At 36.5% G+C, this 20,832-nt stretch overlaps 1 protein-coding gene across 2 annotated transcripts; it reads left to right on the plus strand.

Annotated features, from left to right (window-relative positions):
* Positions 1–13: 13 nt before the first annotated feature.
* Positions 14–20,540, plus strand: CIBAR1 (CBY1 interacting BAR domain containing 1). Of its 2 annotated transcripts, XM_050970532.1 has the most exons (8): positions 14–129; positions 1,924–2,158; positions 4,611–4,679; positions 9,802–9,903; positions 13,488–13,592; positions 14,119–14,232; positions 15,783–15,902; positions 19,723–20,540. In XM_050970532.1, exons 1-8 carry the CDS (start codon positions 26–28, stop codon positions 19,831–19,833), a joined length of 960 nt encoding a protein of 319 aa, XP_050826489.1. In that variant the 5' UTR covers positions 14–25; the 3' UTR covers positions 19,834–20,540. The 2 variants fall into 2 exon arrangements, with proteins under 2 accessions (XP_050826489.1, XP_018767509.2); XM_018911964.3 differs by lacking the exon at positions 9,802–9,903.
* The last annotated feature ends 292 nt before the right edge of the window (positions 20,541–20,832 follow it).

Genomic DNA, 20,832 nt, shown 5'->3' on the forward strand with positions numbered 1-20,832 from the left:
GGGGGGCGGGGCCGGCCGGGTGTCCATGGAAACGGAGCGCACGCGGAGCGCCGCCCTCCTTCCCTGCTTCCCGCCGGACGCCGCCGTGATCGTCACCATGATGCTGCTGGGCCGCGGGCTGGACGCCAGGTACGGGGGCGCGGAGGGCCGGGGGAGCCCCGGGCTGCTGCCGGGGAGGAGACCCCGCTTCCAGCAGCGTGCCCGAGGGAGGCGCGGGGCTCGGGGAGCGATGCCGGCCCGGTCCTTCTTAGCGCATCTGCCTCCCGAGGAGATGGGGCCGCCTCTGCCTTCCTCCGGTAAAGGCCGCAAAACTTTTCCAGGCCTAGCGAGCTGTGCAGAGATGGAGTAAAGACGTGCTGCCGATATTTATTTGGACCTCTCGCGAATAATTCTGTGGACAGTTCTATGCGGTCGCGATAATGAGGGTGGAATAAAAACTTTTACACTCCCACATAAGAAACCGTAGTGTTTCGCGTCCCAAAATTAAATACTGGTTGCGTGGGTGTACTGTAAGATCTGAATTGTAAAGTGGGTGATTACGTCTTCCTCCGGGAAGGAAAAACTTTCTGACATGAAGATCTTTCAAGAAAATAAGAAATATATACCTTTTACTGAAGATCTTGTCAGGGAATATAATTTTGAAAAACAGCTTTATTAGTACTTAATGAAATATTTACTTGCCTACTCACCAGATGAAACCCTCCCTATTCAAGCGGTTCTGTGCTCCAGCGTGTCCTGGAGGACTGAATAACTTCCTTGGGTTTTTTGAACCTTAACGGAATCTCTTTTGAACAGTCTTCCAGACGGCTTGCCATGAGGCACCCCAACTGGGTTTTGGCAGAACTTTGGCATGAAGTACTTTTCCTGAAGGTGTTCCTCATTTGAATTGATTGTATTGTTGTTTAGTCTCAAAGTACCACATTTCTTCAAATTTTTCTGATGATCATATATCCTGATATAAAGTCACTGTTTAAATATTGATCAGCAGTATTGGGATACCTTACAGATATGAAGGAAGTTTTTGTTTCTGTCCCTTGCCGAGATAGTGGTAGAGGTGAATTCTCTTGCAGAGAATTCTATCACTTCACATCAATAACCTTGTGTTGGACCGTAGAGACTTCTTGGGACCCAGTATCTGGCAGGTACTGTTAGGTTAATTGTCTTACAGCTGATTCACTCAGATCAACAACGGGCATGAGTTCACATGGCCATTAAATAATATAGGAATATGAAAGTAAAATACAAAGTGAAATCTGCGAGTTACTAGAATGAGTTATCTAAATCATTAATAATGAAACATACAGGCATTGGATGAAATAAATTAATTAGATTTAGGTAGTTTAAAAGAAAGTAATTTAATAGTGTGATGAATGTGCTAGTACAATTTTCACCTCTTGTGTCCATTCACCTTTCTTCTTTGATTCTCAGTGGTTTTTATCCTCTGTAGTGCAGTTTGGTAATTGTTTGCAATTTAAAGAACATTTAATACATTTAGCAGTTTGTCCTCTACTGCCTAATTTCTCCAGCCATTGCCTTGCTTGTTTAGATTGCAGGCCATAGCAGGAAGGGGTGGTCTTGCAGAAGTCTTGTTTGAGACAGCAGGTGTTACCACTAATGTTAATAACTAGTTACATTAGTAATAGTGAGCATTTGCTTAAATTCAGGAGGAAAACTTCCAAGAAGATTTTTGTGATTTGGATTTTCATCTATTGGATCTTAAAGTGTAAATCTGCTTTTTTGTTTGTTTGTTATTCATTCATAAATAAGCACATATTACATCAGTTACAACATTGTCTTTCTCAGAATAAATTTCTGCTTTGCACTGAAATGAACTATCCAAATTATTAGTAGTATTATTATATCATTTTTCTTCTGTATGTGTTGTAAACATTTCTGCCTTTCTTATTTTTCTTTGGTATCCAGGGACAATCAGACTAGACAAATGCAAGATGCTGTTTCAAATGTGGAAAAACATTTTGGTGAATTGTGCCAAATATTTGCTGGATATGTACGTAAAACTGCCAGACTACGAGACAAAGCAGATCTTCTAGTAAATGAAATATATGCATATGCAGCTACAGAGACACCGAACTTAAAAGTTGGACTGAAAAACTTTGCAGATGAATTCTCCAGACTTCAAGATTATCGCCAGGCAGAGGTACAAAATTAAAGCTGTACATGTTGTGTTTGCCATCTGAACTTTTCAGTTAGTTATCTGTGATTAAAAGGGAAATCATATACTCTGCAATCAGAAGAGAAACAGGAGAAAACACGTCTAAATATACTAATGTCTGAGCAGGGTAGGCTGCCAAAGCATTCATCATTTACACTCATAATCACTTCAGGGAAAACTGCCTAAAATTGGTACTGTTGAAGTCAGGAAAACTATCCATATGAACACTTGAAGTATTTGAAAAAGAGCAAGTTTTTTTTTCTTGGTGGTATACTTTAGATTATGATTAATAGTTAATAAAATATTCTTTTTAGTTGTGTGACTTGAGTTGTCTAGCAGCAGCTAAGGCAAAATCAGTCATTTTCCTTTTGCTGAGCATTATCAGAAATAGTATTGAAGAGGTACGGTCAGGGACCACTGTAGATTTCCTAAGTTTGTAGTTCAACATTAAAAGTGAAAATTGATTTGGACCCTATGTGACTATATAGTCACATTTCTGCTAGATGAGTGAGAGTGCAAAGAAAGGTGTTTATGCCACTTACACATTTATGTGTGGTGCCAGTCAAACTGTAACTTATGATGCAGAATTCCAAATACTGAAATTAAAAAAAATCACTCACATGTACTCAAACTAGTTTTTGGAGTATGTATCTATTATTTAAGTAGAACATAGAAAATTCCCATTTATAGTTCTGAACAGCTGAGATCCATTATAATTCAAAAAAGAGACTGAAGTAGTTGACATTCTTTATGTCTTCAGAGAGGACGTTTTTATTTTGGAGAGCATTGCAAGACACCTCTTTATAATAACCAAGTGGAAAAAGAAAACCTTTTAAAAGTATTTGATATGGGAAGCAGAGAGTTTGAAATACAAGGAATATTGTGGATCTTTAACAATCTATTTATGGAGGGATTTTTAAGAAGTAATAAGAAACCTTAGGGCATCTGCGATTTTTATTTTCCATAAGCCCTTATACGTCTGGCTCCAGCTGAGCTACATGTAGAGCCTTCTGCTTCAGTTGATGTAATAGCAAATTATTCTTTGCTATTGCATTTATATTATGGCCAAAGGTGAACATAAACTCAGACTGCATGATCTCTCTGTTTTCATCATTAAACTGTGAACCTGTAATTTTGAGGTACATATGTAACACCTTGAGTTATGCTTTTGTTGATTTTAAACGTGTTTTTAAAAACTTGACATTTGGCTTCATCCTGCTGCCATACCTGTCTGTAAACCAACATTGCCCTGTGAAAGAAAAAAGGCAGAAGCAGCAAAGGAAAAGAGAAGCTTTTAGTCTTTAAATGAAGTTCTCCTTTGCTCCTGAAAACAAAATATATTATGTATTATTTCGGCTTTATTTCTTCTGGACTTGATGAAGTCACTTAACAGTTTTCCTGTATGCCCACAAAGTGGGCAAGAGAAAATTAGCTTGTAAGGATTATCAATTTCTGGTCTTTAGCTGCAGTGCTAGATAAATAAATACTGAGGTGTGAGGTACCACAACACGTGGTAGGGTAGGTAAGATTGGCAGCTTATTTGGTTCATCTGTACTAAGTCTGTTGTTTAGAGTCTTACTGGCCTATTCCTTACTCATTTCTTATTATTATTCCTTATTGGCAATCCAAGTGAAATTGTTTGACAGTGCACTGGTAGATGGTATCAAGGAGAAGTGTTTGCTCATCTGGCCTAGATTTTGGCTGACTGGTGACTGCCAGTATAGGGGGAACTGTCCCTTCCCAGTAGAGGTATGCACCTTGTCCTAATCTGGATGCAGCAGCAATGGGCCACAGGACTCGCTCACGGTCCATAAGTCATTGGCAGATTACGCTGGGGCCACTCAGACAGTTCTGTCAGATTTGACAAGCAGGTCTTATCCTATTGCCTGTCTGACCATATGTAGCTGTTTTTCTGACTAGGAGAATTGAAACAAAAATTCAGAACCACTCATCTGTAAGAGCATTTATGCATTCTACATACCCTGGTATTGGTATTTTTAGTGCACTCAGTACCAGTGATGCTGTTTCCATTGTTTTTAAGAAGTGTTCCATTCTGCACAGTGTATTTGATAGCAAAGATTGCTTAGTCTGTAACCTTATCATTAAGTGTAGAGCATCTTTAGACAGAAAACTACAGAACTCCAAGATGCAATGCTGGATGTATTCATAATTTTCCATGTTTCATTTATCCTGATCTAATTAAGAAAAAAGGAATTCCACAAGAAATCAGCTTGAACTCTTCAGAAAATAAATTTCTTTTTGGTTAATGTACTTGACTGTAGTTTGTACAAAATTTTAAAAAACCCTTATCCTAATATTTTTTCAGCATATATGGATTTAATTTGTAATAAGATGAGTCACTATTAAAGTAATTGTTTCCCATTTCTGCACACCATGGATATGGATAATTTTAGCAACTTGTGATTTCTTTTTGTAGGTTGACAGGCTGGAAGCCAAGGTTGTTGAACCTCTGAAATGTTATGGGACCATAGTGAAACTTAAAAGGGTAGGTTAAATATGTGTTTTCTCACAAGGTACATTTCAGTGTCCTGGCCACTGGACAGTTAAAAACGTTTTGTTTATGGGGAAAATGGTTCTGATTTTTCATATTTCAGTAATCAGTTTAACTTAATTATATAATTAGACATCTGAACTGAAGCTATATATATGTTAGAGGAAAGAGCTTTGATATGAAGACTCTTCATGCACAAACAAATGCTCCGAAAAAGCATTAGTATGAAATTCCCTGGGTAGTGTAAATTCAGGACTTTTTATTTATAAATAATGTCATTTATTATTGTGATTTTGATGATGATGGTGATGATATTATTACTATTATTATTATTACTGCTTTGGCTCTTAGTCATCAATATGCTGCCTTTAACAGCTTTTCTAACTCAGAATTATGTTCTGCATTAAAGTTCATAACGTAGAAAACACATTTGAACCTGATAAGTAGGTAGTGCCTAGATCCCTCTCCATTAAATCTTCACGTTGACATGAAGATACACAAAAATCTGAGGTCTCTTCATTCACTATATTTTCGAAACAATGTTTATAAGGGTTTGAAATCTTCCCTTAAAATACCTGTAAGTTTCTTTCCTCTAGGAAAGATAAGCTTGAGCAAGGAATTTAATAAGCAGATACTAAAATTAGATCTTCATAATACTTGTATCTTATACAGAGAATACCTTAATCCTGCAAACTCAAATCTGTAATTGATGTAGATATCTGTACCATAATTATATAAATCAAAAGCTTAAATTATTATTATTAACTGATGGTATTTTACAAAAATACTGAAACAAAAATCTTGTGGTGTGTTCATCATCATTAATTTGAGTAGATGGTGGCACTGCACCTCAAGCAAGCAGCTTTCCTATGGGTTTTTTTGTGGGGTTTTTTCCATATGGTGAAGAATCAAGTAGTGTTTGGGACTTCCTGCACAGTTACCTCACTTGGTGGTTAGAGAAACGACTGCAAAGGAAATGCATTCTGCACTTGGGTAGGACTAGCCACAGTAGTCCTTAGCAGAGCTGTAGACTGTAGTGCCTAAAACCTGGTATCTTAATGGTCACCAGTTTGTGAGATCTAGAACTGGGTACTTTGTAGGGTATAAATGCTGGGGGTGGAAGACAAGTTTCATGTGTTTGTGGCAGTAGGGTTGCTGAGGAAACACAAAACATTACAGCAATGCCTGAGGCTTCCAAAGCATTGAAGAGACTGTCTTGAGGTGCACTGCCACTGATAGCCAGTAGTGCTGAGGACAGAAGCAACTGAAATCAAGTCATTGCTTGCAACAGTGAATTGAATTTCCTGTGGTCTTTGCCTTTCAGAATGCCAGAAAGCATTGCATAATGTTTATTTTAGCTACAGTGAGCATTTTTAAACCACAGATGAGATCATTTATTTTACCACTTTACCTTTGAACTAAGATAGAGTTCACTAAAGATGTAGGCCATTAAATGGTTATTTTTTCCCTTTGCACGTTGACCATAAACCTTGGTTAAAATTTCAACTACCTGGTCTTCAGTTATCATCTGTAATCACTGGGACGTATTTAGTGGCAAAGGAAATTTTGTCACTCATGTAAATCTAGCACAAGCTGCTAGTTCTAGGACTGCTTTAGCTGTAACTACATTAGCTGACTAAGTAAAATCAGGCAGAGTATGTCATTGTAGCTGCTTTCTATAGAGAGGATGTTCTCCCTGCTGCTTACTTACTGGATCTGTTCCAGGAAGTACGCAGCAGTTTTTTTGTGCTTTATCTAAAAACAACTGGTGTTTTGCCTGTGGTCTAAGACATCAATGTCCTGCACTACTAAATGCTTTAAAGAGGCCCAGGTCAATCAGAGTAGTGTTGTCCTTGATCTGCTAATGCAGTAAACTGTTTCATTTACTTGTTCTGGTTTATGATGCTGAATAGCTTCAGTGGAAGCTAAAACAATATTTTTGTCCTGTAACACAGCTTAAATGTAGGATTTGAGGATTTCTTTCTGTTTCATTGTTCTATTTATCAATCTTCACTTTTCTGCTTTTTGGTACCTCTGTTCCTGGTTCCTTTTCTTCCTGTAAAACAGGACATCATAAAACCAAGGTGATCCACATGCAGAAGAAAGGATTGATTTGCTTTAATAACTTCAGTGACTAAAGCAGGTAACAGTACAGTGATGAGGCTCTGCCAGCTCATTATCTGGTGGATGAACTATAGCTGTACTTCTGTATGATTTGAAAATAGATGGGTGACCAGAGTTCTTATGTGTCACTTGAATTCATAGTTAAAACCTAGAGGGACTATGAATAATTTTATATTCTTTGTAGTTTTATCTCAGTGCCTATTCTTATTCCACTTTTCCTTGAGTGTAACTAAAGCATATTTTCCAAAAACATGTCAAAACTTGGTCTAAAGACACTGGAGGTGAATGTAGGACTGTTGGTGGTAGTTAGTGGTTAGTTGATGTTTGTGATGTTTTGTTTTAAATGAAAGACTTCACCTAATCTTTGGTTCTTGTTACATGCTCCACTGAGATGAAAGAGCTCTGTAATGCTCTGGGTTTTTTTCTGGATGAAGGTATTTAGATGCTAGTAAAACAAATTTTTCTTTTTTTTTTTTTCTGTTAGGTAATGTACACCTTGATTCTTTCACCATAAATTACAATTTCCTCAGCTTTTTAATATTTTTATTGGTTTTTTTCTGCACCGTTTTCTTGGACAAAATATGTATGTAACTGTGCCCTACTTTCTTACATCCAAAACTTGTACACAGCTTCTCCACTACGGCCACAGTAGCCCTAATTCTTTGTCACACTTCAGCTAGAAGAGAAGTATGTTTCATGGTGGCTGTTGCTACAGAAAACAGAGGTAGAGGAGGGAACAGCTCAGTCTCTGTAGATATTTCCAAAGTTACTATGTGCTAGAAAAAAACCACTGAATTTAATAATGGTGACTTTAGAACTTTGCACCCTCAAGTACACTTTGTGTGAAAGTCAGCAGCCTTTGAAGCCACGGTGTTAAATCTGATTGACTGTTTTAAATGGGCCTAGAAAGTCAGTGCTATTAACAGGGCTCAGTCATTAAATAGCATTAAACCTGTAGCTGTGACCATTAGATGGAAAACTTTGTTTTTTCAGAAATAAATACATTCTTTTCTCTTTCTCTACCTTTAAAATTTAAAACTGGAAGAAACAATTTAAAAATTTCTATTATTGCTTTTCTTGTAGCCACATGGTTCTCATAAAAGCATAAAGGCCTTTTCAATAGTCTTTGACCTTAGAGGTTGTGTAAATTCCCTTCTGAAAGAACAGCAGTAAAACCAGCATTGATGGACTGAAGATGAAGTAGTTTTTATTATCAGAAGCCAGCTCTGTATCCCTGGAGATGAAGCAAAATGACAATTATATACAAGGACATACAGACAGTAAGGATAGAAACAAGGAAGAAATTGCATGTTTTGACCCTGTTCTCCTGTGCAGCCTCGGTATTGAAGGAACACACAGCATTGTGAAACTTGGCAATCTTGTGCTTGTCACTGAGTAGTGACCTGGTCACAGGATCACAAAACTTACTGAAAGACATATTCCTAGTTGCGTATCCTTCTGTCACAGCGACATACAAGCATTAAAATTGTGAAATCCAAGGAAGGACACAGACAACTTCCCACTATGATAGTTTCTTATAGCTCTGACTCATTCTGGAGTAGTAAATAAAAGTGGAAGTGGTATTTTTAAGTGAAAGGTCAATTGAAATGCATGCCCAATTGTACCTCAGATTTTGTTAGACTTTAGACTGTATTTCTGCTTGTTCTAAATTACTGCTCCTTTAAACTGGAACCATCAAAATTAATGTCCTTTTCCATACCAGCATCAATGGAGTGATAAATACTTGACTGATAATCTTACATTCTATGAATGTCAAACAGTTTGCAAAACAGTTTTACAGCGCGAACAAAAATTTGAGAAAACTGGTAGATGAACATTCTTAAATTGTCTCAGGTCTTCCTAGAAGTACATACTACTTCTCCTTTGAAAATGGAGCAAAACCAGTTGTTAACAGTTTCTGCTTTTTCTAGATCAGTTAAGTTTTATCTTCTACAGCTCCATCATTACTTGGATGTATTTTGTTTCAAATGGTTTTAAACACCTTACTAAATGCATATATATAAATCTGCAGTTTAACCCTTTCAGCCATAGAATTCCTATGGTACCTTGTAGCACAGAATTGTTTAGGTTGAAAAAGACCTCTGTAATCATTGAGTCCAACCATTAGCTCAGCACCACCATGTTCACCAGTAAACTTTGTCCCTGAGTGCCATATTGACACTTTTTTTGAACACTTCCAGAATGGTGATTCCATCAGTTTCCTGGGCAGCCTATTCCAATGCCTGACCACCCCTCCTGTGGCAGAAAAAATTTCCTAATATTTCATTTAACCTCCCCTGGTGCAGCTTTTATGTCCTCATCCTGTCACTGGTTGCCTGGGAGAAGAGACTGACCCGCACCTGACTACAGTCTCCTTTCAGGGGGCTGTAGAGAGTGATAAGGTTCCCCCTGAGCCTCCTCCAGGCTAAACACTCCCAGTTCCCTCAGCCACTCCTCATCAGACTTCTGCTCCAGCCCCTTCAGCAGCTCCACTGTCAGCAGTGACAGCAGTTGGCAGTGGACAGGCGACAGCAGTTACATTTTCTTCATAAACTCTCCATCGTACTGACTGCTGCCTGCTTTGGTTTTTTTTTTTTTTAATGATGCCATTTTATTTGATGCTGCTTTTTATTTCTAAGTACCACATTTATTCTATTGCTAAGTCAGGAATGAGTCTGCCTTCTTAACGCTTTGGGGATCTCAGCTTGTGACCATCTGCTATACTTTTTATGTAAAGCTGTGAATATCTTTTTCTCTCCTTCCCCACATTTTCAATTATAACATGTGCTATAGGGAGTTGCACAAGGTGCTGAACTCTCTCAGTGCCCACTGACTTCTCTTTCATTGGATCAATTAACAGATCTCTAAAATCTGTTTTTTATTTGAAGCAGAAGTTTTGTCCATGTTTTCTAGGCAGTGCATGTATGAAGGAGAGCATATTTTGTGTTATCCTAGATGTATTTCAAACATGTCTAAAACATTTTATTTCCAGGATGATCTTAGAGCAACTTTAACAGCAAAGAGCCGAGAAGCCAAGCAATTATCTCAACTGGAAAAGACACGTCAGCGGAATCCATCAGATCTACACGTTATCGTATCCTGTGTTTCTAGTCACTATGAGAAATATTTTTAGAATTTTTTGGGAATTAAACTGTTATGTTAGGAAGTAGTAATTACAATAATGCTCCTTAGAGGAACTGTTCCCAATGTTGAATCTTTTCTTAAACTTAATGAAGAGTTACAGCTGCTACAGAGCAGTAGTTACTTTTGAATTGAAAAGAAAGTATGAATTATTTGATATGTTTATGCAGGAGAGGTAGGCATAGATTACATCCAGGAATTTGGAAGTTTTTGAAAGTAAGTGTAATCAGACAATTTATTTTTTATTTCTGTGGATTTACTGTTTTTCTCCCTGCCATTTTGGGTATTGTGCTTCCTGGTACCTAGATGGGATATGAGTTTCCTCCAGCTGCGTGAAAGGATAAGTTGTTATTCTGCTAGTAGAATACTCATCTAGACTACTCTTCCTTTCCAAAGACCAGTCACACTTCCCAGTATACTATTCTGTATCACAGTGGGAGAAATTAAGCCTCCCATCAAACTGAATTAGAATTTCCATTGAAGTCTCATTGAAGTTTCAAATTTTGAAGCAATCAGAATCTAGGGAGTGCCAAAATAAATGGGATCAAGGCAATCTGATGTCAGTCCCTTTATGCTTACATATTATGATATAGGATCTAGGTTCATGATGGGCTGTTTAATTTTTATTACATTTTAGTGTTTGACTTGGGAGTCCTATTCATTGTTGGATTTTACCAACTCTGTTTTAGAATCTTCAGGATCTTTGTAGTGACTGGGGCATGAGACAGTAGAAAGAGTGAAAGTTACTGCGTTGGTCAAAGTGTACACAGGAGAACTACATTTTATTTTTGTCTTTGCCAAAGAATTTCTATTTAATATTAATCAAATAAGTGAAATCAAGTCATGACTAATTAGAATTCCTCATGTAATAAAGACAGACATTTGTTAGCCATAGGGTTAGAACTTGAGCTGTGTTGCAAAGTTCTCTGTTGGAATTAAGGGAGTAAATTATAACAGTAAGCTGGTTTTTTCCCCAAAGGGAGACTGGTCCCATTTTTCTCCCTCGAGCTAATTCCCATTTCATTTCATGTCATGGGTATGTCACTGGCACCTAGTTCATTTCTTCTTGTTTCTTTTCTAAGCTTCTCCCAAATACTCCTCTGTGATTTAGCTTCTTGTATATAGCACTTGTTTTCTCCACTTAAGGCTTTGCCTGAAGAGTTACAAAATCTCAGTACAGTCTGATTCTGCACATGGCAAAGGCACCAAATGCTGCCTATTAGCCTTTTAAATTGATTGACACTTAAAAAGGTCAGATTGACGCTTAAAACACATAAAAAGGTATTAGGAGCAGGAATGTGTTCATTTGCTTTTGAGGATGTATGCAGGTCAGCTTTCAGGTCTGAGAGAGGCTTTACCACTTTAGAGCACAGCAGCTGGGCTCCTGCAGGAGTTCTCTCATTCTTGAGCAACTGTGATGTTGCAGCAGTGAACAACTCTGGCCACACATAGCAGAGAATCTGTACTCACTGCCATCTTACAAATGGTGTGTTACCATAGCTTTGAAAGGAAAACATTACCAGATTTTTAAAAAAAACTTCCATAAATCAAAATAGATTTTTTTTTCCCCTGAAGAAGTCTGCTAAACTGTAGATTGCCTGCTTTTTATTTTATTCTTTTAAAAATAAATAACCAAGCTCTCAGTCCAAAACAGACAGCTGTCCTGAAATGTTTTGGCCTGGATACTTGAATTTTAGCAAAGCTCTAACAAACTTTACATCTTACAGCCAGAGGCTTCAGACAACGTAAAAATAGTACTAAATATATAGATGTTTTGAAATAACTATGGTAAATAGTTCACAGTATATTAAAAGTAGAAGTGGAAATGAACACGTCCATGAATATTGATTGTTACATTGCCATTTTTTCCTTTACTAATATTTCCAGTCACAGGTGAGTGTTCAGAAAATACCAAACTGCTGCTGTCCAAACTATGCAGGCTCTGCAACTTGGGACACTTCACTCTAAAACAACCAGAATTCCTCTCCCAAAGCATACGTGCACAAATTATGTCCAATCTAAGATTTATTGAGGAGGTGTATGTGATTACCATAGCAATAACATACTGTATTTGTATGTGTAAGGCCTGCATATGCATAATAGCTGCCATCACTTACAGACTGACTGAATGAAGTAATTGAAAATATACAAAATGTCTTTTCTTCGCTCCTGTGGTTTGGGCAAAATCAAGAAAGAGAGATGAACATGTGACCTTATGTACTACTAAAGATCATTACCAATTTTGTTTGCCCCGAAAAGGCAGAATTGTGTCTATGATTTTAGGCTGTTTTTGAAAGGAGATAGTTTCAAATTGCTAATCCTGTAAAATAAGGTTAGCAGATTACAATCAAAGAAGTGAATAGAGTATGCCTTATTCCTTAGGTTTCCGTATATGTAACACTAAAAGCTAGATCACAAGAACTGGACCTGTGGTGTCTTTTTCCATTAAAAAAAAATCCTCTCAAGTTGCAGTTTTGTAGAAATGGGAAGAACCTTACAACTTGATCATAGGATACAGTACTTGATGCATATACTACTTTCAAATCTCATGACAAAATACATTTCTGATGATACTTACTTACTGAGCCTGCTAGTATCACTAGTGTATGATGTTTGACCAATAATGTATGGAAAATAACAGAAGTTTAGAGCCAAATCTTGTAGATTTCAAGTGCGAACTCTTATATTGTTAGTTTGTAATAGTACACAGTTCTCAGACTTGACTTAATCAGAATAGTTTCAATATCTTTCATTGAATGGTAGTGAAGTTTCTATAAAGTTTATAATTATATCTAATTAAAATAGCTGTCTAAAATGTTTCTTGTAGTAACAAAATAAGAAAAACTGTGGATTTGTGTGTTAATAATTGGTGGATGTGTCCCCTTCCCAGTGCCCTGTTGAAGATGTTTTTTATAAGATATTTTAATAATGCAAAAATATTAAAAACATAAAATACCTGAAATGCATTTGAATCTAAAAATTACAATAACTCTAGCCTGCAAGATTGAGATATTTTCAAGATAAGTACATTAGTTCCAGCTATTGCTATAATTGCCTATTTAAATAATTTTTAAGAATTTACTAAGATGAGGTTCAGCACACTGTACTGGAAAAGAATCTTTCTGGATGCACCAGGTTGATCAGCAGTCCAAAACAAGGGGTGATCTTTCCTGCTCTCCAACCACTCTGGCCTGGGCTGGGTTAAGTACCTAAACCCAGTCACTGTGCTGTCAGGACTGGCTCAGTAAAACTATCTCATGATTATTACAGAAAATGAATCAAGGCAGAGGGACTTTCCTGACTGGCTGCAGCTGGTCATTCTTCATGTTTCACATCAAAGTCACAACAGTGTAGAAGGCACCTTTATATGTTCATTAAGCTACAGATTTAAAATACTGTAACACAGATATGTATTGTCTTGCAAACTCAAATTTCTGTTAATTGGACAATTATTTAAATAATTATTTAAATAATGGCAATTACAGCAAATAGTCTATCAAATGCTAGACTAATTTCACCTTTGTGTTACTTTACCAGGCTGAAAATGAACTGCAGAGAGCGACAATGGATGCTACTCGAACAACTCGGCACTTAGAGGAAACCATTGATAATTTTGAGAAACAGAAGATAAGGGACATCAAAGTATGTGTGTTCACATTTCATCTTGCATAATAAAATTACTATAGTTAGTTGGGGGCAAGATTAGCAACATTCTAGTGTTCACTGAAATGCAAATCTCGTGTTATTCATTAATATTTCACAGATTTGTAAATTATAGATATAGAATCTACAGATAACTTAACCTCAACCTACTGTAAAAGACAATCTTCAAAATAGCAAAACTTCTGACAGACAATATCTTGGGGATACATACTGGAGATTACCAAGTGGCTTTTCAGTAAGATCTGTTATTCCTAATACATTTCCTCTTTACTTTTGAAGTATTTATTTGGAATTTATTATTAAATAATAATTACATAAGTGATAGCCCAGCCAGAATTTATTTTTAATGTCTAAAGTTCATTTATATTCATTCAATCTGACTATTTAAAAGTACTAAGTATCATGCAGTTATTTATATCATATAAATACCAAACACAGAATACAGTAATTTTTTGAAGTGCAAATATACTGCATTAAGAAAACCTTTCTTTTCATTTGCTTACAGAACATATTTTCTGAATTTATAACTATTGAAATGTTGTTCCATGGGAAAGCTTTAGAGATATATACTGCTGCCTATCAAAATATCCAAAATATTGATGAAAATGAAGATTTGGAGGTAAGAGTGATTGAGATTTGCTTTTCTGTTTACTTCCTATATAAAAACAGTTTTCACAGTTGGGCTACACATGTCCTACACAGAAAAATGCAACAAATATTTCAGGTTCCCAGAAGAAACTCATGTATACCAAGCTTTTTTTTTTGCACTTCTTCAGCAAGAGCATGCAGGTTTATAATCTTAGAGAACACAGAGAGCAACTGCAGTGGCAATCTAATCTTTCCCACAAAACACAGAAAAGAGACTCACAAAATTACCTGCCACTCCAAGCTCAGCTAAACATAAAACAGTTTCTAAAGAACACTTCTGCAGTGAGTCTTGTTCTAAAGATGCACATAGAAAAAGTCTTATACTGCTGTGATAAGATGATGTAAAGACTAACTACTACATTAAAGATCTCCCTCTAACCTGAATTTTGTTTGTTTTCATCTTTTAATCATTTTTATTAGGTTGTTTTAGAATTAAGAGACATTTGCTATTTACTACATTGGGGTTTTTGCCTTGTAGCAGTAACCAGCTTCAAGTCACCCTTTCTTTTCTTTCTCTCTTTCCCAAGAAAGGCTTTTCAGTCCTTTATTCCTTCTTGCAGTTCTTCTGGATGTTGGGTCTTTAAACTTAATACCCCGGAAGTGTGTGTTGTGTATGTGTTTGGTTTGTCAAAAAAGTTGGATCATTTTCAGTCTTTTTTTGTAAATCCTACCATCATAATTTTATTCTGTCTAGGACATAGCTCAGAACTAAGTTAGCACAAGACTTAAAAAACCATGAGTCTTCAGTGACTTGAGTCAAGACTTAAAAAACCATGAGTCTTCAGTCATACTTGAGACTACTTGATAATTTTACTTTATTTAAACTATGCCATGGCAATTTTGTATTTTAATTTCACAATTTTAATGTCACATGACACTAATTCAAAAATCTCTTTGCAGTCAGTACTTTGTCTTTCACAACCAAATTTTTAATCTCATTTTAAATTTTCTGTTAATTGGACAATTATTTATTTTTCATAAAAATACTGACCATAATATACCATCTTCTTGACTTAAAGTCTTGCACAAATAGCTGTATTGGTTATTGAAATAACTTGAAAATATAATGGATGTCATGGTCTCCCCTACAATCTAAGAGGTTTCCCAAATTTTTCTTGAGTCTTTACAATTCAAGTAACATCTTTCTGATGCATTTGTGTCTGACAGCAGGGATTTGCTTGTGATCATCTTTGCAAGAAATGGAGAGCCTGAAGGAGTTGTTGGGGTTCACACCTCTAGCTTAGCCTGAAACTCAGCTACATATGTTGGTGGGAAACCATTGCAGTTTTCCCTGTGTAAGGAAAACTTCCCCAAAGCACTGAAGAATGTTTACCTTGACCACATAAGTATGTTGATGTGTTAACAAGGACTTTGTTTCAGCTAAAAGTGATCAGTCCAAACTACAGTTGATGCACATCTCTATATCAAGTTTCATTCTCTAATGCTGCATTTCTGCAAGCTTCAGTCGCGGTGATTCTTGGTTTGCAAGCATCTAAGTCACAGCTTTCTCCATTTGATTAGGTTTTTCGGAGCTCACTTTATCCACCAGACTATCAATCTCGCTTAGACATAGTTCGTGCAAATTCCAAGTCCCCCTTGCAAAGAACTGGCTCCTCAAAATCTTCACTGAGAACAGCACAGGTAAGAAAAAAATTACATACTAAATCACTATATTAAAGCTCTACTTAAGATAATCTTTTAGCTCATGCACATGGATCCACTGTCTTCATTCAGTTCAGGACCATCAGAAATGTAAAGAAACTTTCAATGGCATAAATATCATAATAGGCTCTTGATAATGCATCTTTATCATTGAAGGGAAAAAACCCTGAGCTTTTAAAGCTGTGTTGCTTACTTTTCACAAATGCCATTTCCAGCAGAACTTGGTCTTCCATCAACAAACTGTGGCATCGTGCAGAGAAGAGATCTAGGAGCTTATTTGAAAGAGTAGTGACATTCTTTAAGTACTTGGATATTTTTAGTACTCAGATTCTAGAGTGTGGCCTCTCTACCAGATCCTAATCCAGACTAGTGATAGCTTCTAGCAGCAGAGCAAACCCATGACCAACAGACCTCTCCTTTCATACTCTGAAAATTCACAGCAGGTGAGGAAAAGGATGATAAAAATGAGTGAAACAGTTGAAGACAGTGCCACTCCTTTTGGACCAGCTACCTTGCAAATATCTCTGCCACTTTTACAGCAGCAAACTTGCAGACATTGCAAAAATTGTTACATTATTTTTAATTGCTTGCAACTGTAATCCTGTAAGTACAATGATTCTTACCGGTGTTTCAGATAAAGTCAAACCCATATTTAAGATGCATGTATCTTACCTTTCTTCTTTGAATAGAATCAGGTGTTAATATTGTAGTAAGGAAAACTTTTCTTGACTTCTTACACACTTAACCCCTTCTCTGCTCTAAACACAGAACGGATCAATTATTACAGTTGAGCTCTTCTGTTGAAATTATTAATTTTGTCATCTGAAGAGATACAACCTAGTGATTCAGTGCCTGAAGTACTATTTTGACTGAGTAACTTGCCGGTCCTTTCTCTCACTCAAGCAAATTTCATCTTCAAGCTACTTCAGAAAATATGAGAGAAAAACACAAAACGAGAAAACTGAGAGTACATTGTGATTTCTCCCAGAGGTGGAGTGGAACTCCATTCTAATTTGCAGGTTAACCTTTCTCACTTCCTAGACTGCTCTTAATTATAACTTTGGATGTTAGTGTTCTCATAACCTCTAACGTAACTGAAAAGAACAGGAAGTCATCTAGACCTAGCGGGAAACTGCAGTGCAATTCAAAATAAGGTCATCTTACTTGGCTGTGCAGTGTGTCTGCAGAGGAGGATCATATGGCAGAAAAAAGGGGTGGAACACCCTACTAATGCAGTCACTATAGGGCAGTGAAGAAAGGGCAGCCCTTTCTGATTCTGTAAATAGCATGGTGCAGAATTACACTAAGGGTTCCAATCTTTGGAACCACCAAACATCTCTTGAGGAAAAAAAAAAAAAGCTGTATTCAGAAAAACCTGCAGGTGACTTGTTTTATCTTTTCTCTGGATCTTTCACTCTGAAATTTTTGACACATCTCGTTTCCTGCTGCACAGTAATCCTTTACTGTCTGTAATGTAGTACTTTGCAATTTCCAGTGTAAAGCATTATAAATGATGTGGGAAGCAGTTCACGGAATCACACGGCCCAAGTCTGTGAGGCAAGGGAGGACAGACACACACACACAAACACTAAACTGTAGACGGGGGACAGTGTGAGAAGTCACTGCATACCAGATGGAATAAAGTGTGCCAGTAACATAATTCAGGTCTTTTCAGAGGATTTATCACATACCATCCTTGAATTTATTTCTGGCTCTGTGGACTAACTTTCTGTATTGTCTAAATGTTAAAAATCTAAAGTACTACTTGAGCTTGATTAATTTTCTCACAATTCATTTTACAACACTTCACTTGGCAATTTATCCTCAATGTTTTGATTTACCAATTCAGATTGGTATAGCTTATATTTTAGAACTACAGCAAAACAGAATGACCTTTTCCAGGTATTTTAAATCAGGTTTAATTACACAAGTTTTATCTACATGCATTAAAAACAACAAACTTTTGCACTGACACTCTGTAGGACAGCAAAGTATCATTTTAACCATTATTGAAAATGTCTGCATCCAAATGTTCCAGCACTGACATGAAGAGAACTGCCATGTTTCTGAAGTGGCATCTGCAGTGAAAGATGGAAGTGACAGCAAGGACTGTCATCACCTGCATGCAACTCATAGAATTAATTTTTACATAAAATTATTTATGGTCCAAAAATTATCATATTTTTGTTTCATTAAGTTATGAAAAATTACATTTCAATAGTGGTATGTTTTAGTTCTTTGGCACAATAACTTGGATTTAAAGTGCATATTTTCTTTTCTCACCTTCCTTCCCTGATCCAGTTTGGTTCTTAGGGATAGCCATCTTACAACCACCAGCAATAATATATAACATACTATTTAGTTAATTGCTGCATGGTCAGAGGTATTTGAGTAGTGACTGGAAAGAAGCCATAAAGTTCCTATTTCAGGAAAGGAGGGAGCTTTTCTTCAGAAATATGATGCAAGTTCTACTGAAGAATTTCAGATGCTCTGAACTAGGAAAAAACTGAGAAAATTAGTCTGTCCCAGTGAAATTCATTATACCTTAATAGGCTCAATCTGCAGCATTCTTTAAACTCCAATTACAGATCACTGCCATTGTCTTTTTCTTCTTTCACGGAATGAGAGACTGCTGCTTTAGGCATTTCAGCTCAAGTTAACCCAGCTTCACCCAATGATTAACTCCATTTTCTGTTGTGTAAGGAATTTGTAAGCAACTATTTGCTTTGAGCTAAATTATGTACTTGGTGAGCGTGAACAAGATTTCAGGATTTTTCTTCTTTCAGAAGTTCAGTGACTACAGTTTGCTTTTTGCACACACAAAAAATTAACATTACATACATGGCTGTATGAATTATAACATGTCAGGAGTTAATTTATTAATGAGCATTTAAGGACCTTTAAAATAAGGGGCTGCTTAAAAGAAAAGGCAGCCTGTCTTCAGTGCAGAAGTTTTTATTATGTCACTGTATGTGAGAAGACACAGAAAATATGACCAAAATTAGAGCTGCAGATGCCCTTATAGAACTACTGAACCTGAAATTTTTCAAAAGCATTCCAGATGACTTGTATTCTTCAATGTTCTCTTTCTTATGGGGAAAGAGAAAAAAAACATGTAACCTTCTTTAAAGTGTAAATGTTGCATTGTCTGTGAAGAATCTGTCTTCAATAGGAATCAGATTGAGCCCTCATTAAAAAAAAGTACAGACTGCAGAATCTGTCAAATGAGATGAAAGCTTGGCAGCTGGCACTTGTTTTTAATGTTTGATGAACCAAAAAGAGGAGTCACTGTAAAGGCAAGCACTGAGGGGCAGGGAAAGAAGTTCATCTATGAATCAAGATTCTAAGTTTGTCTAATTAATTCTGGGGGGAAAAAAGGTAAAAAGCTTAGAGCACATTGTTTGGAGCTTTTAACTGATGAGGTCTGATGTCTTAAAGATAAGATTAGGCCCTAATACTCCTCTTCAGCCTGCTGCTTCAGCAGCCAACCCAGGAAAAGTGATTTGCATCTTCTTGATTTTTAGCATTAATTTTGTAAAAAATACCATTTTCCCTATCCTATAATAGTTCTAAAGGACTACATGGATTTTTTTAGCTTTTAGAAATCATTGTAGTATTTTTATTCTGTGTCATGTGTCTTTCCATTGGTGTGCATATTATGAAGAGTTAATAAATAAACAACTTACCCCTTCCCCTAAAGGAAAACGCTACAACCATTTAGGCTGAAAATGCCAATGGAGAATTATTTTTTGTTTGCAGAAAACAAACAGTTGATACCCTTCTCTTGGATTTTTATCAGATTTCCCGCAGAATGCTAAGAAAAGATGAAGAAGAGGACGAGGAGGAAGATGAAGATGATGAAGAGGACGATGAGGAGGATGAATTAGATACAACTAAGGAAGTGAGATAACAAAGCTGTTCTAAGAGGGGTTTTTTTATTAAGGGGAAAAAGAACCCCTTTACCTAAAGGCTTTTGTATGTTGGATCTAAAATTTCACTAGGGCTATATATTTAGAATTCTAGCAGGAGCAAGAATCAGTGCTGATTCTTGAGTGCCAGACAACAAATGACCGGTTTCAAAGAATGGGAAAAAATCCATTGAAAGTGGGCAATTTCAGTAGCTAGAAAATTAAATATTTAAATAGATGCCTGTATTATATTTGCATAGATGTTATATTGTAATCACATTTGCTTAAACTTACGTGATGAACAGTGTCCAAAAACTGCATTAAGCTTTCAAGCAGTTATGAACATTGTTTTCTCCTTATTTTGCCAATGTATTACCTCTCTAGCTATACACCTCTTGAATTTTTCAAGTATTCTAGCTGTAACTGTTATAATTGGGTTTATACATCCTAAAGTAACTGTGGTAATTACAAAACTGTTTGCAGCAACAACCTGTTAAGATTTCATGTTGCTATCCACCCTGGATGGCAGAAGGCATGGTGAGGTGTACTTTTTTTCTTATTTTCATTTTTCTCAGGCTTTCATCAGGTACAGATGACTTTTGATTCCTTTACATATACAGAATGAACAGTCACAAATATGGACCTGGCCCAGTATCTTATGTTCAATGCTGCTTTGCTTTTAAATAAAAGTGCCTTCATGATAAAACTAGTGGATATTTTATGTAGTTGATGTTTGTTATATTAGTTGACATGCTGTACAGAGTTAAAATTTCACGTGTTTAGCTACATGATTCAGTTACTGGCTCCATCAAACACACAAGAAATTACACATTTCAGGTGTAGTTTCTTATCCTGTTTGGAGATACAGGTTACATGTGTTCATTTTCTAACAGTGCATGGTTGTCTGCCAGAAAGTTTACCCCACAGTTCACCTCCAGCTTTAGTATCTGCTAAAGAACAAATGCAGAAGAATTTAAACTTGACTGGGAAAACAATTTTAA

This window comes from Serinus canaria, chromosome 2 (genome assembly GCF_022539315.1).
Source record: "Serinus canaria isolate serCan28SL12 chromosome 2, serCan2020, whole genome shotgun sequence".
Lineage (NCBI taxonomy): Eukaryota > Metazoa > Chordata > Aves > Passeriformes > Fringillidae > Serinus > Serinus canaria.

Coding starts and splice junctions, on each gene's coding strand:
- CIBAR1 (XM_050970532.1), top strand. CDS start 26: ATGGAAACGGAGCGCACGCGGAGCGCCGCCCTCCTTCCCTGCTTCCCG. Junction 2,159..4,610: donor AAGATTATCGCCAGGCAGAG/GTACAAAATTAA, acceptor TTCTTTTTGTAG/GTTGACAGGCTGGAAGCCAA. Junction 4,680..9,801: donor CCATAGTGAAACTTAAAAGG/GTAGGTTAAATA, acceptor TTTTATTTCCAG/GATGATCTTAGAGCAACTTT.